The sequence below is a fragment of the Mytilus galloprovincialis genome, chromosome 1, assembly GCF_965363235.1.
Source record: "Mytilus galloprovincialis chromosome 1, xbMytGall1.hap1.1, whole genome shotgun sequence".
NCBI classification, from domain to species: Eukaryota; Metazoa; Mollusca; class Bivalvia; order Mytilida; family Mytilidae; genus Mytilus; species Mytilus galloprovincialis.
Genome location: NC_134838.1, coordinates 8,752,947 through 8,767,758, shown reverse-complemented (window position 1 = coordinate 8,767,758; position 14,812 = coordinate 8,752,947). Strand labels below are relative to the sequence as shown.

General features: G+C 32.3%; 1 protein-coding gene across 1 annotated transcript; it reads left to right on the top strand.

Annotated features, from left to right (window-relative positions):
- The first annotated feature begins 4,446 nt into the window (after window positions 1–4,446).
- Window positions 4,447–13,987, top strand: LOC143069080 (uncharacterized). The gene is made up of 7 exons (XM_076243569.1): window positions 4,447–4,576; window positions 5,227–5,292; window positions 6,675–6,983; window positions 8,749–8,943; window positions 10,108–10,167; window positions 10,925–11,009; window positions 13,493–13,987. The coding sequence occupies exons 1-7, from the start codon at window positions 4,516–4,518 to the stop codon at window positions 13,908–13,910; spliced, it is 1,194 nt and encodes a 397-aa protein (XP_076099684.1). The 5' UTR covers window positions 4,447–4,515; the 3' UTR covers window positions 13,911–13,987.
- The last annotated feature ends 825 nt before the right edge of the window (window positions 13,988–14,812 follow it).

Genomic DNA, 14,812 nt, shown 5'->3' with positions numbered 1-14,812 from the left:
GTCATGGTTTCTAAGATAGTTGTCTGTTGCTAAGCTACTAAACTAAAAGTATATTTAGAGATCTTCAGAGACGAGACAGTGGTATTATATCAAAGATCTTCAGAGACGAGACAGTGGTATTATATCAGATACATTATGATACGTGTTCCCTATGTAATGCCATCTATGATTAAGATATAGTAATGCAATCTATGATTAAGATATAATAATGCCATCTATGATTAAGATATAATAATGCCATCTGCCATCTATGATTAAGATATAATAATGCCATCTATGATTTAGATATAGTAATGCCATCTATGATTTAGATATTTGTGTAATGCCATCTATGATTAAGATATAATAATGCCATCTATGATTAAGATATAGTAATGCCATCTATGATTAAGCTATAGTAATGCCATCTATGATTAAGCTATAGAAATGCCATCTATGATTAAGATATAGTAATGCCATCTATGATTAAGATATAGTAATGCCATCTATGATTTAGATATAGTAATGCCATCTATGATTTAGATATAGTAATGCCATCTATGATTTAGATATTTGTGTAATGCCATCTATGATTAAGATATAATAATGCCATCTATGATTAAGATATAGTAATGCCATCTATGATTAAGATATAGTAATGCCATCTATGATTTAGATATAGTAATGCCATCTATGATTTAGATATAGTAATGCCATCTATGATTAAGCTATAGTAATGCCATCTATGATTAAGCTATACTAATGCCATCTATGATTAAGCTATACTAATGCCATCTATGATTAAGATATAGTAATGCCATCTATGATTAAGCTATACTAATGCCATCTATGATTAAGATATAATAATGCCATCTATGATTAAGATATAATAATGCCATCTATGATTTAAATATAGTAATGTCATCTATGATTTAGATATAGTAATGCCATCTATGATTAAGATATAGTTATGCCATCTATGATTAAGATATAGTAATGCCATCTATGATTAAGCTATACTAATGCCATCTATGATTAAGATATACTAATGCCATCTATGATTAAGATATAGTAATGCCATCTATGATTAAGCTATACTAATACCATCAATGATTTAGATATAGTAATGTCATATATGATTTAGATATACTAATGCCATCTATGATTAAGATATAATAATGCCATCTATGATTTAGATATAGTTATGCCATCTATGATTTAGATATAGTAATGCCATCTATGATTAAGATATAGTAATGCCATCTATGATTTAAATATAATAATGCCATCTATGATTTAGATATAATAATGCCATCTATGATTTAGATATAATAATGCCATCTATGATTAAGATATAGTAATGCCATCTATGATTAAGCTACAGTAATGCCATCTATGATTAAGCTATAGTAATGCCATCTATGATTAAGCTATAGTAATGCCATCTATGATTAAAATATAGTTATGCCATCTATGATTAAGATATAGTAATGCCATCTATGATTTAGATATAGTAATGCCATCTATGATTAAGCTATAGTAATCTATGATTAAGATATAGTAATGCCATCTATGATTTAGATATAGTAATGCCATCTATGATTAAGATATAGTAATGCCATCTATGATTAAGATATAGTAATGTCATCTATGATTAAGATATAGTAATGCCATCTATGATTAAGATATAGTAATGCCATCTGTGATTTAGATATAGTAATGCCATCTATGATTAAGATATAGTAATGTCATCTATGATTAAGATATAGTAATGCCATCTATGATTAAGATATAGTAATGCCATCTGTGATTTAGATATAGTAATGCCATCTATGATTAAGATATAGTAATGCCATCTATGATTAAGATATAGTAATGCCATCTATGATTAAGCTATAGTAATGCCATCTATGATTAAGATATACTAATGCCATCTATGATTAAGATATAATAATGCCATCTGCCATCTATGATTAAGATATAATAATGCCATCTATGATTAAGATATAGTAATGCCATCTATGATTAAGCTATTATTATGCCATCTATGATTTAGATATAGTAATGCCATCTATGATTAAGATATAGTAATGCCATCTATGATTAAGATATAGTAATGCCATCTATGATTTAGATATAGTAATGTCATCTATGATTAAGATATAGTAATGCCATCTATGATTTAGATATAGTAATGCCATCTATGATTAAGCTATAGTAATGCCATCTATGATTAAGATATAGTAATGCCATCTATGATTAAGATATAGTAATGCCATCTATGATTAAGATATAATAATGCCATCTATGATTAAGAAATAGTAATGCCATCTATGATTTAAATATAATAATGCCATCTATGATTTAGATTTAATAATGCCATCTATGATTTAGATATAATAATGCCATCTATGATTTAGATATAGTAATGCCATCTATGATTAAGATATAGTAATGACATCTATGATTTAGATATAATAATGCCATCTATGATTTAAATATAATAATGCCATCTATGATTTAGATATAGTTATGCCATCTATGATTAAGATATAATAATGCCATTTATGATTTAGATATAATAATGCCATCTATAATTTAGATATAATAATGCCATCTATGATTTAGATATAGTTATGCCATCTATGATTAAGCTATACTAATGCCATCTATGATTAAGCTATACTAATGCCATCTATGATTAAGATATAATAATGCCATCTATGATTTAAATATAATAATGCCATCTATGATTTAGATATAATAATGCCATCTATGATTTAGATATAATAATGCCATCTATGATTAAGATATAGTAATGCCATCTATGATTAAGATATAATAATGCCATCTATGATTAAGCTATACTAATGCCATCTATGATTTAAATATAATAATGCCATCTATGATTTAAATATAATAATGCCATCTATGATTTAGATATAATAATGCCATCTATGATTAAGATATAGTAATGCCATCTGCCATCTATGATTAAGCTATAGTAATGCCATCTATGATTAAGATATAATAATGCCATCTATGATTTAGATATAATAATGCCATCTATGATTTAGATATAATAATGCCATCTATGATTAAGATATAGTAATGCCATCTATGATTAAGATATAATAATGCCATCTATGATTAAGCTATACTAATGCCATCAATGATTTAGATATAGTAATGTCATCTATGATTTAAATATGATAATGCCATCTATGATTTAAATATAATAATGCCATCTATGATTTAGATATAATAATGCCATCTATGATTAAGATATAGTAATGCCATCTATGATTAAGATATAGTAATGCCATCTATGATTAAGATATAGTAATGCCATCTATGATTAAGATATAATAATGCCATCTATGATTTAAATATAATAATGCCATCTATGATTTAAATATAATAATGCCATCTATGATTTAGATATAATAATGCCATCTATGATTTAGATATAGTAATGCCATTTATGATTTAAATATAATAATGCCATCTATGATTTAAATATACTAATGTCATCTATGATTAAGATATAATAATGCCATCTATGATTAAGATATAGTAATGCCATCTATGATTAAGCTATACTAATGCCATCTATGATTAAGATATAGTAATGCCATCTATGATTAAGATATAGTAATGCCATCTATGATTTAAATATAATAATGCCATCTATGATTTAGATATAGTAATGCCATCTATGATTAAGATATAATAATGCCATCTATGATTATGATATAGTAATGCCATCTATGATTAAGCTATACTAATGCCATCTATGATTCAGATATAGTAATGCCATCTATGATTAAGATATAATAATGCCATCTATGATTAAGATATAATAATGCACTGCTGATTGTTATCCGTGTAGCCTATTGCATATGTAGCACCGAAATGCGGGAAACGAGTGTGTGCCTGCATGTGTCATGAAACACTTTTTTGAGAGGAAACACTTATGTTTTCTGTAAAGTAATGGCTTTGACGAAAGAGAGAGACATATGCTAATCTGTTTTTGCATGTTGCCTATCAGCGATTATGATATTACTCATCAAATGATTTGAAAAAAAGGCGGGTGTCACTAGTGAAGCTTGAACTGTAGACCTTTCCCCAAGCACCTGCATCTGTTTTACCCCAGTTTAAGTTGGCCTACGGGTACTCAATCAACTTTAGTTTATTTTGTGCAAATATGAGTGAAATTTGTGTGTGTTTTTTTGCGGGGAAGGGGGAGGGGAGGGGTCTGATAATTAATCCTAAACATAAAAAGTGGAAGGAGACTGAAGCTCAAACAAAATTAAAATAAAACGAAAAATAGAGGCACTTTTATCATTCGTTAAAAATTTCAAAAAAAAAATTGAACGGCCGGGGTACACATGTATCATTCATTTTCTTAAACAAAAAGTTTGATACTAGAAGATAAAGAAGTAAATTTAGTAGAGATAAAGGCTATTGATACGATCACGTTCCACCTGTCTCCTTTGTTGTCTAAGTCAAAGATACTTGTTACATGGAACGGATATGGAGTCTAAATTGTTGATTCCTGCTTGCTGGTTACAATTGGTGATATTAGGATTCAAAGGTATTTTTTAAATTTCTATCGTATCTACAAGGTCGTTTATTTTTTCGCTAATTTGATCTAAACGTTATAAGTAAAATATTAGCATGATTATATAAATGATCAATATAAAAAATAAAATAAACGAACGATACTATTCTATTATTTGGAATATCTCCATTTTTGTGTATATTCATTGACACGATAAATTTGGGGGATTTGAAGGAGAACGAAGAAAACAACATTTTGCGAAATAACGAGACATGTCTGTTGTAATTTCAAAGAATCTCATATTGATGATAGTACAAAAAAAGAAGAATACAACGTTTGTGTCTTTTTATTTTGTCTCAAATAAGGAATATAATGGTTTAATTTTTGTAATTGTTAGTTTGTAAATCAACTCATTCAAGTCTATATGGAGCTTGCTTATCACATTTTTTGCGATATGCTAATGTATGTTTTTTTATATGGCGACTTTAGAGATATACAAATACATTGTACTATAGCCGAAGGGCTCGTGAGAAAGGTCCGGGTTCATTTCTTACTTCGCCTAGTAGACGCATCAATTTTTAGCTCAGTTTAATCGTTCGACATATCTGTCCGTCTATACATAGACACGTGATATTGAATCGATTTTGGTATAAAACCTTCTAATACCGATGTATTTTTTCCAGGCACTACAGTAAATAGTATTAATACCAAACGTGTAACTGATGGTACCAAGCATTCGTGTCACAGTGGTGAGATAAGATAAATATAATAAACTATTAAATTAATATGTTTACAGAGAAAGAAATAAAAGTTCTCTCTCGTAATTTTTTCCAAACTTAAAATATTTGTACATGGTTGAAATAGATGTCATGAATTAGGCTTAGTTTGCTTGCAGTAATTTATTAATTTATGTGCGATGCACCATGTGATAAGATTATAAAATGTCTTTACAAAACAATCGAACGAATCAAACTCAGAACAAGCTTACATGTTTAACCCCGCCGCATTTTTGCGCCTGTCCCAAGTCAGGAGCCTCTGGCCTTTGTTAGTCTTGTATTATTTTAATTTTAGTTTCTTGTGTACAATTTGGAAATTAGTATGGCGTTCATTATCACTGCACTAGTATATATTTGTTTAGGGGCCAGCTGAAGGACGCCTCCGGGTACGGGAATTTCTCGCTACATTGAAGACCTGTTGGTGACCTTCTGCTGTTGTTTTTTTCTATGGTCGGGTTGTTGTCTCTTTGGCACATTCCCCTTTTCCATTCTCAATTTTATTACAACAAACTTAATATAATATACCATATTCAAGGTTAACATGAACCACGAATGAATATGCATAAACATTGTTACCATGCTTCTGTCATGAGGAACCAGTCCGTTCATTGCTGGAAGATGATAAGAAGAACAATAATACAAAATACAGTATATGTATACCATATTGGGCCTACTTTTTTCATTTGGTAATATGCGAAGATACTTTTCGAATTCACATCTACTAAATTTCTACGGTAAATGTTAGTAGTCAGTGATATTGTTTGCCCTAAATTACTGGAGAATAAAGGCTTTTTCCCCTGGAGAAGAATCCAAATTTGGAAAAAAATGGCTTAAAATTATTCCCCAAAAGACAACTTTTTTCCCTTACAGTGCAGTCTCAGGAGTAATTGTGCGTGAATGCAAACTGAAAAACACTCATTTAAACATTTTTTTATGCATAAAATGACTATATGTGCAGATTTGATGGTCTATTATTATGTATCTTCACTGACAATAAGGGGTCTTATTTCAAATGAGGGTTTACCTCTTGAGAGGGGGTCTGCAAATTGAAGTTCCAGTCATACTCATGGTTTATTATTAATTTCCCAATTTGATAAAAATGACACATATTTTCCCACTAAAAAAGGGTGGATGTAGTTTTGAAAAAAGCCAACAATATCACTGGTAGTCGGTGTTATAAAGGACAGAACTATATCCTTATCGTTATACAAATAGCATGCACATGTTGTGTTATAAGAGGGGGCAGTTCTTTTATCTGATGAATTGACAAATTAATGTTTATATAAACTAAGCTATTTTATATGCAAGTTAACGTAGTTTCAATATGAATCATACTAAATATATTTTTTCAACAGATCAGATATATAATTCAACACACAGACAGTTTAAGATCAGCAGCAAGGAAACTCAAAACATTGCATTTCAAAATGCATCTTCATTGTATTCCATTACCATAGTTGTTTTACCATTAGAGTGCAGCCCTTCTTTATGGCTTCAAGACTGTAATTCCGGACTAATTTACAATCTCACAACTAGTCGTAAAAAGGCATTGTTTCGTCTGAATGTCACTAAAACAGCTATGCATCTAGGAAACACGTATATACTTAGTTTTGCGAGGAACGACTCGTGCAGTAACACAACTTTCATTGTTCTGGAGAGAAAAGGTACAACAACTTAATATGTTAGACACCACAACACAAAAATAATGATAACTAGATTTGCCATTGCAAGCAATAGTGGATGGCACCCATCCCACATTGCCACTAAACTTCAACCAGTTTGAGAATTTTGAACAGTCGATGCATAAAAATAGAATCATATTCAAAACAGTGTAGCTATGGCCATTGATTGACAACCTTAAATTATCCCATTGACTGGGGCAGATTATGTGAACGTTTGTCTGTAACAACCGCTGCTCACTATGTACTTGTTAAAGGCACTTAAACTGTGGGGTCACAAAAGGTTCTCAACACCTAAATAAAGAAATTAGAAAAACTAATCAGGAATAACACGATGTTTTGATTTATATTAATAATATAAATCAAAACATAAAGTTATCCCTGATTAATTTTTCGAACTATTTTAATATTAAAGGCGTTAAGAACCTTTGGTGACCCCACAGTTTAAATTCTATAATAAGTAAGTAGTGAGCAGTTGTCGTTACAGACACACGTTCAACTAATCTGTCCCAGTCAATGGGATAATTTAAGGTTGTCAATCAATGGCCACAGCTACACTGTTTTGAATATGATTCTACATCACTACGCATCCGTCTGTAAATCTTGAAGTTTGGGGCATTTTCAACTTTTCCTTTTTTGGAAGTTTCCATGGCAACGGCGGAAATTCCAAAGTCCAAAGTCTTATCTGTACTTACCATTTACCATTTATAATGAGTTTCATTATTTTTGGAGCATTTTTAGATTTTTGGACAATTTTGCTATTTCCATGGTAACAGGTACCATTTCTAAAATTGCAAAGACAGGTGCCACTTTGGGACATGTCATGTTACATTTCCATTAAGTTGTAGAAGGTTTGATCTAATATTCTTACAGGAAATGCAGCTTCAATGTGTTTTCCCATAGGGCCAATGTTAAACTTTCGCTCTGTTTCCATGACAATGGCGGCCATTTTGGAATTTCCGAATATTGTCATAACATCTAGGCATACCAAGGAACATTACCATAAAGTTTCATCCAGCTACGTCTTATAATGAAAGATTTATAATTTGCATTTTCACATTTTATCAGTTGCCATGGCAACGGCAGCCATCTTGGTGATGTCATACCCCGATTGCACAATTTCATATAGTGGTCTACATTATCGTATAGTTCCACCAATACTGTTCAAGCTAATTCTGAGAAATAGCATGGACAAAAAAGTGTGGAAGAATAAATATAAGAAAAAAAGAAACAAACAATAACAACTCCGTTGAGGGTGCCATAAATAAATAATGATGTTATAATTAATGTAGTATAAGAAGCGTTAGTCAAGGTACACCATCACTTGGTGTGATTATCAAGTATCAAAATATTCAAGACAAATGATTAACCCACAAACACACAGGTTTGTTTGAGAACATAGTTAAAACGATAGCATCTAAACAATACTATACACATCTGCTCCAAATTTCATGTTTTTTTTATTTCTCGAAAAATTTACTATGTGCCTACCAAACTTGTAGGACTTCGAAATGTTATTCTAAATATATTTGACCAAAGAATGAATCTGAAACACAAAATTACAAATAACAGTCAACTTGTGTAAGATTGTTTTTTAAATAGAAATACCTTAAAGTTAATTACACTTGGTCATATTAATTCTTATAAATGACAAGTATAGAATAAGAATAACTTACGAATACTTTGTAAGTTATCCTTTTTTAAACTTCGTCGGGATATATGCACGCAACTTGTTTTTGTTTATGTTTAGATAGTGTTACGACAGCATCTACAACAGCCGAATTGGGAAGGTCAACAACACAGAAATCCTCAACCAAGACAAATAACTATCTTACAAATTTAGAACCGTCTACAACAGAAACTACACCGTTCACCAACTATACCCGGACGCTGTTAAATGTATCAGGAGGTGTTATATCGAACAAAATTGACCTTCAAACAACTGGTAATCTTAATTTCTATACAACTGGTTCCTCGCCTGGATCTGTTTCTTCAAATAATCAAATTTTGTTCAGCAGCCAAGAACCAAATCTTATCACAACTAATATGGAGTTCTCATCTTCAACATCAGCTCTTCGAAGTACATTGCCACTAAATTTCTCGAATTTCACTACTAAAATCTTAAAAGTGATTTCGATAATTCCAAGTAAAGTTCACTATACCATAGCAGACAGTTTAACAACGTTTAAAGCAAACGCGTCAGAGTTTCCAGGTACATACTTGTCTAAACTTTAAGTTTCGGTTTTAAGTCGTCAAGTGACCTAGATCTACATCGAGGCTACAGTATTGTAGTTTACATCGAGGCTACAGTATTGTAGTTTCAGTTCCTAGATCTACATCGAGGCTACAGTATTGTAGTTTCAGTTCCTAGATCTACACCGAGGCTACAGTATTGTAGTTTCAGTTCCTAGATCTACATCGAGGCTACAGTATTGTAGTTTCAGTTACTAGATCTACACCGAGGCTACAGTATTGTAGTTTCAGTTGATAAATAAGACGACAAAAAAAATATTTTGAAGAAGACAGACAACACCATGACGAGACGAACAAATACGAAAAGACAAACAAAATTATTTATAAAAAAAAACTATTTGCGAAAAAACAACAATATGGCTGACATGTACCATCGACAACCACTGAACTGCATGCTCCTGACTAAGGATTAGCACATAAAGAATCTGACAGGGTTTTAAATGGTTGGCTACTCTCTGGTCAACGTGACATAAAGAAAAACACACATATTTTTGTTTTCAATTTGAAATACAAAGATATTAAATTTAAGAAAAAGAGTCCGGCAAATATCCGAGCAAATTCTTGCATACCTAATGTTATTAATCATATATTAGAGCAATATTTATGATCATATAGTGTTGTAGGTATTTTCTTTTTATTAGAAAGAAGAATAAAACTAATCATTTATAACTTTGATACACCCTAGAACGGTTTTTGTTATCCCAGAGTTCTATTGTCATCATATGAATATTTTATGTATATAATCTTCATAAAAATGTTCATAGTTTTTTTAGTCCCAATTTCCAAAACTTAAAAAACGAAATGGTATACAAATCCTTTGTATTATCACATTTTGTATAATTGTCTTTGTTTACAGATAGCAAAGATTTGTCAACAGCACCAACTGTTGAGGTAAAGCTTAAAAACACAAACAAAGGTATATTCTGTTATCATTATATATTGCAGCTAGCCTTAGCTATTATAATAAGCAGTTGTAATAGACTGAATAGTGGGGATGTGGGGAAAACTTCTGAAAGTGATTAAAAAAGCGGGGCAAACTTCTGAAAGTGATTAAAAAAGCAACATATGTAGATATAGGAAGATATGGTATGAGTGTCAATGAGACAACTCTCCATCCAAGTAACAATTTGTAAAAGTAAACAATTATAGGTCAAGTCAGGCCTTCACCACTGAGTCTTGGCTCACACCTAGTCCGAGATTACTCTGACGTCCAACGGCTGTTTTGTCGCCCCAGCTTGTCTGGCAAAACAGCCGTTGGACGTCAGAGTAAACTCTGACTAGCTGACACCGAACAGCAAGCTATAAATGGCCCCCAAAATTACTAGTGTAAAGCCATTTAAACGGAAAAACCAACGGTCTAATCTATAAAAAAAAAACGAGAAACACTCATGAACCACATAAATATATGTGTCTATTTACCTAGAAGTACGTCAGTATCCTCTTTCATTTCAATTTTCAAATCTAATGAATAATTATCCGTTTTCTCCAGGATTAGCTAGAATCAATTAGCCGCCAGAGATGATTATGGTTGAATTTAGTTTTATTAGTAAATTGTGCAAGAAATTTTGAAATTGTACAACAACAGTGGAGTCATGTGATTATGCAACCTCGCACTCTTTTTATTGTTCATAAAATTGGTTGAATCAGACGTTTATTTTCGATTTTTTTTTCAGATAATCCAAATTCGACGATAGCCCTTGGAATAACAATTTCTCTATTTGCTGTGGCGGTTATCATCATTGCTCTGATGATTATCAGGTAATGAGAAAACAATAGTATTGACGAATTGTATACAGTAATATGATTTGACGAATTGTATACAGTAATATGATTTTAAAATACGAAAATGAGGACAGGCAATCTCTGATTATTCTTTCCAAACTATATTCCATCTTCAACTCTAAATCCCTTGATACTTTCTATGCAAATTACACAGTCAAGGCCCCCCCCCCTGCTCCAGAGGCGGATTTAGGGGGGCAGGGGACCCCCCTTTTTGGGGAAAAATCTGGTTGCTTATATAGAGAATCACTGAAGCGTGACTGGAGCGGGCCCCCTCTTAGGCAGTCAGTGGGCCCCCACTTATGAAATTTTCTGGATCCGCCCCTGTGCTCTATGGTCGGGTTGTTGTCGCTTTGACACATTCCCCATTTCCATTCTCAATTTTATTTGATTGTAGGTCTGCTAATATGTATTTAATCATTCCATATAGAATTGGACAGAGTTTTTCTTGATGAATAATAAATTATTAAAAAAAAAAATATATTGAAATAAAAACTGAATATCTTAAGTAAAATGAATTTTAGGCAAAAACAAAATCTAGGTATCATGTTTTACTCTATTAGTACTGTCCATAAAATTGAGAATGGAAATGGGGAATGTGTCAAAGAGACAACAACCCGACCATTGAAAAAAACAACAGCAGAAGGTCACCAACAGGTCTTCAATGTAGCGAGAAATTCCCGCACCCGGAGGCGTCCTTCAGCTGGCCCCTAAACAAATATGTACTAGTTCAGTGATAATGAACGCCATACTAATTTCCAAATTGTACACAAGAAACTAAAATTAAAATAACACAAGACTAACAAAGGCCAGAGGCTCCTGACTTGGGACAGGCGCAAAAATGCGGCGAGGTTAAACATGTTTGTGAGATCTCAACCCTCCCCCTATACCTCTAGCCAATGTAGAAAAGTAAACGCATAACAATACGCACATTAAAATTCAGTCCAAGAGAAGTCCGAGTCTGATGTCAGAAGATGTAGCCAAAGAAAATAAACAAAATGACAATAATACATAAATAACAACAGACTACTAGCAGTTAACTGACATTCCAGCTCCAGACTTCAATTAAACTGACTGAAAGATTATGATTTCATCATATGAACATCATGCACAATCCCTCCCGTTAGGGGTTTAGTATCATACCATCATAACATATATGAGAAGAACATAACCCGTGTCATGCCAACAACATGCATTTGTTCTCGAATAACAAAATTTTTTATGAAACTTTTTATACTATTAATATAAGATCTAAACCCACTATAACATGATTGAGAAATTCACAGTAGATACACAACTCTGCAGTTTTAGTAATATGAGGCAGGCATTACCTGTAAATGGGGACGAAGTCTGTATGAATTATTTTTTTGTAACTTAATTATTTGTCAAAAAAAAAGACACGGAAATACCGTAACGTTTCCGATTTTGGTTCTGTTGTTAAGGATTTTAGTTGTGACGTTATTTAAATTATGACGTCATATGCAATGTAAACAAAGAAACGCTATCATCAGGTAACGTTTTTTCATATCAAGGAATTATTAAAAATGAAATTGGTATTGCACGTTCCTTCCTATTTTATACTAGACTGATAAATATATATTTTACTCAAAGTTTCATACAAACGAGACCGGAAAAAGGAAGTACATTGTACATTTCTGCGCAGGTCCGGGATTTCAAAACACGACAAAAAAAATTTGAACGATTTTGAGTTCATTAGTATACAATGAAAAATTCGGGAAATTTTCCCGAATTTTTTTTTTTTATTGAATTTTCTACTGTTATTGGGGACTTCGTCCCCATAATATGAGGCAGGCATAACCTGTGAATGGGGACGAAGTCTGTATGTATTATTTTCTTACCTCAAACATGTTAATAAAGGAAACGGAAATACCGTAACGTTCCCGATTTCGGTTCTGTGGTTAGGGATTTAGCTGTGACGTTGTTTAAGTTATGACGTCATATTCAATGTAAACAAAAGAAACGCTTCCATCAGGTAACGTTTTTTTCAAATCAAACAATTATTAAAAATGAAATTGTATTGAGTTCCAATCTTATATTTTACTTGACTGATACATATAATTTTCTTTTCAAAGTCTCATGCAAACAAGACAGATTTCTGCGCAAATGCGGGGAAAACCGGAACAGGAACTAGATCTGAAAAAAAAAGTTAACGATTTTGAGTTCATTAGTAGAATGAAAAATTCGGGAAATTTTTCCCGATTTTTTTTTTTTTTTTTTTTTTTTTATTGATTTTTCTACCGTAATTGGGGACTTCGTCCCCATATTAACAATATCTTTTAATAAATGTAAAGACATTTTTGGAACAAGAGTAACGAATTCAATTCAGAAATTAAACAACTATTAAAGTTAAGCGGAAAAGATCTTATGGTCATCTATAAAATTATAAAACGTTAAAAATATATTTCGCTTCACATATTTTTCCTTTTTTTGTTTTTGTTTAGGGTTCTATATAAGAGCCGGAAGAACGTTGATCTATCTTCAGATGCTATTTCTACTGTGTTCTGTAGCGATGATTTCATGCTTAGCACGGGTTTTATTAATGATGTACCTTCATCGATAGCTACTCAAGATTTTATCAAGATTCGGAAGGTGTCGGATTCTACTACCGATGAAATAATGGAAGTAGAAGACCAAAGGTTTAACAACAAGACTTACGGAGAGTCCACTTTTGGAAGCAGTTCTACTCCTAGACATAGTCCGAACAGAGTAAACCAGGACTCTAAATATGCTGGACTGTCCGGATTCAAAAAATATCCAGCGCCTCAACCAAGCAAAGCTAGCAGTTATGTTTCCAATAGAAATTCGAGATACAACTCACAACAATCAGATACAGACTATTTCCAGTACAAAAGACATTGAAGACTAATATCATTATATTGACAAATGTGAATATTGTGTGTTTATATATACAAGGCTATAAAAAGTTATTTTCCTGTCCTCATTTTGGTTTAGTTTTACAGAGAATAGTTTTGTTAATAATTTACTAATAAGCGAACCTTTTCAATGATTGTCATTAGTTATATATCTGTTGTTATAAGGTTTCCTTGTATATTTGTATCTTTTTATTCCTAAACTGTCAGCTTTTATAAACTTTTTCAGTTTTAAGCCTCGGTCACACCTTACCGGATAGCTCGAACGGACGCCAAACGGATATCTTTTTTTCAATCCGTTCATGTCCGTTAGACGTCCGTCCATATCCGTTGCATGTCCGTTAAGCGTACGTTTTATCCGTCGGCGTCCGTTCTGTCCGGTGGAAAATTTTGAGCATGTTCAAAACTTTGAACGGACGTCCAACGGATAAAATGTCCGTTGAACGTCCGTTAGGCGTCCGTTTTGTACGGTACTCGTCCGTTTCGTTTCCGTTTTGTATCCGTTACGTGTCCGTTATACATCCGTTGGAGGTCTGGAAGATAAATTCACCAACGGACTTCTACCGGACGTTTAACGGATAAAACGGGTGTTGAACGGGTGAGAAACAGACTTCTACCGGACGTATAAGTTAACGGATAAAACGGATGATGAACGGATCTGAAACGGATAAATGCAAATTGAAAATTTCGCTTCAGAAATGCCAATTATTGGTATGTCAGATTTCTTCAGGTTCATGAATTCTTATTATTCATAATCGATCTTAGAGTATAGGCACGTCTTCACAATCAAGCAGTTCTTATTCAGGCCAGACACTGCCCTTTGGTGGAATTTTGAAGAATAAACCAAAACCAGTTACACAGAAACATTTTGAATATATATGCGATTTACAT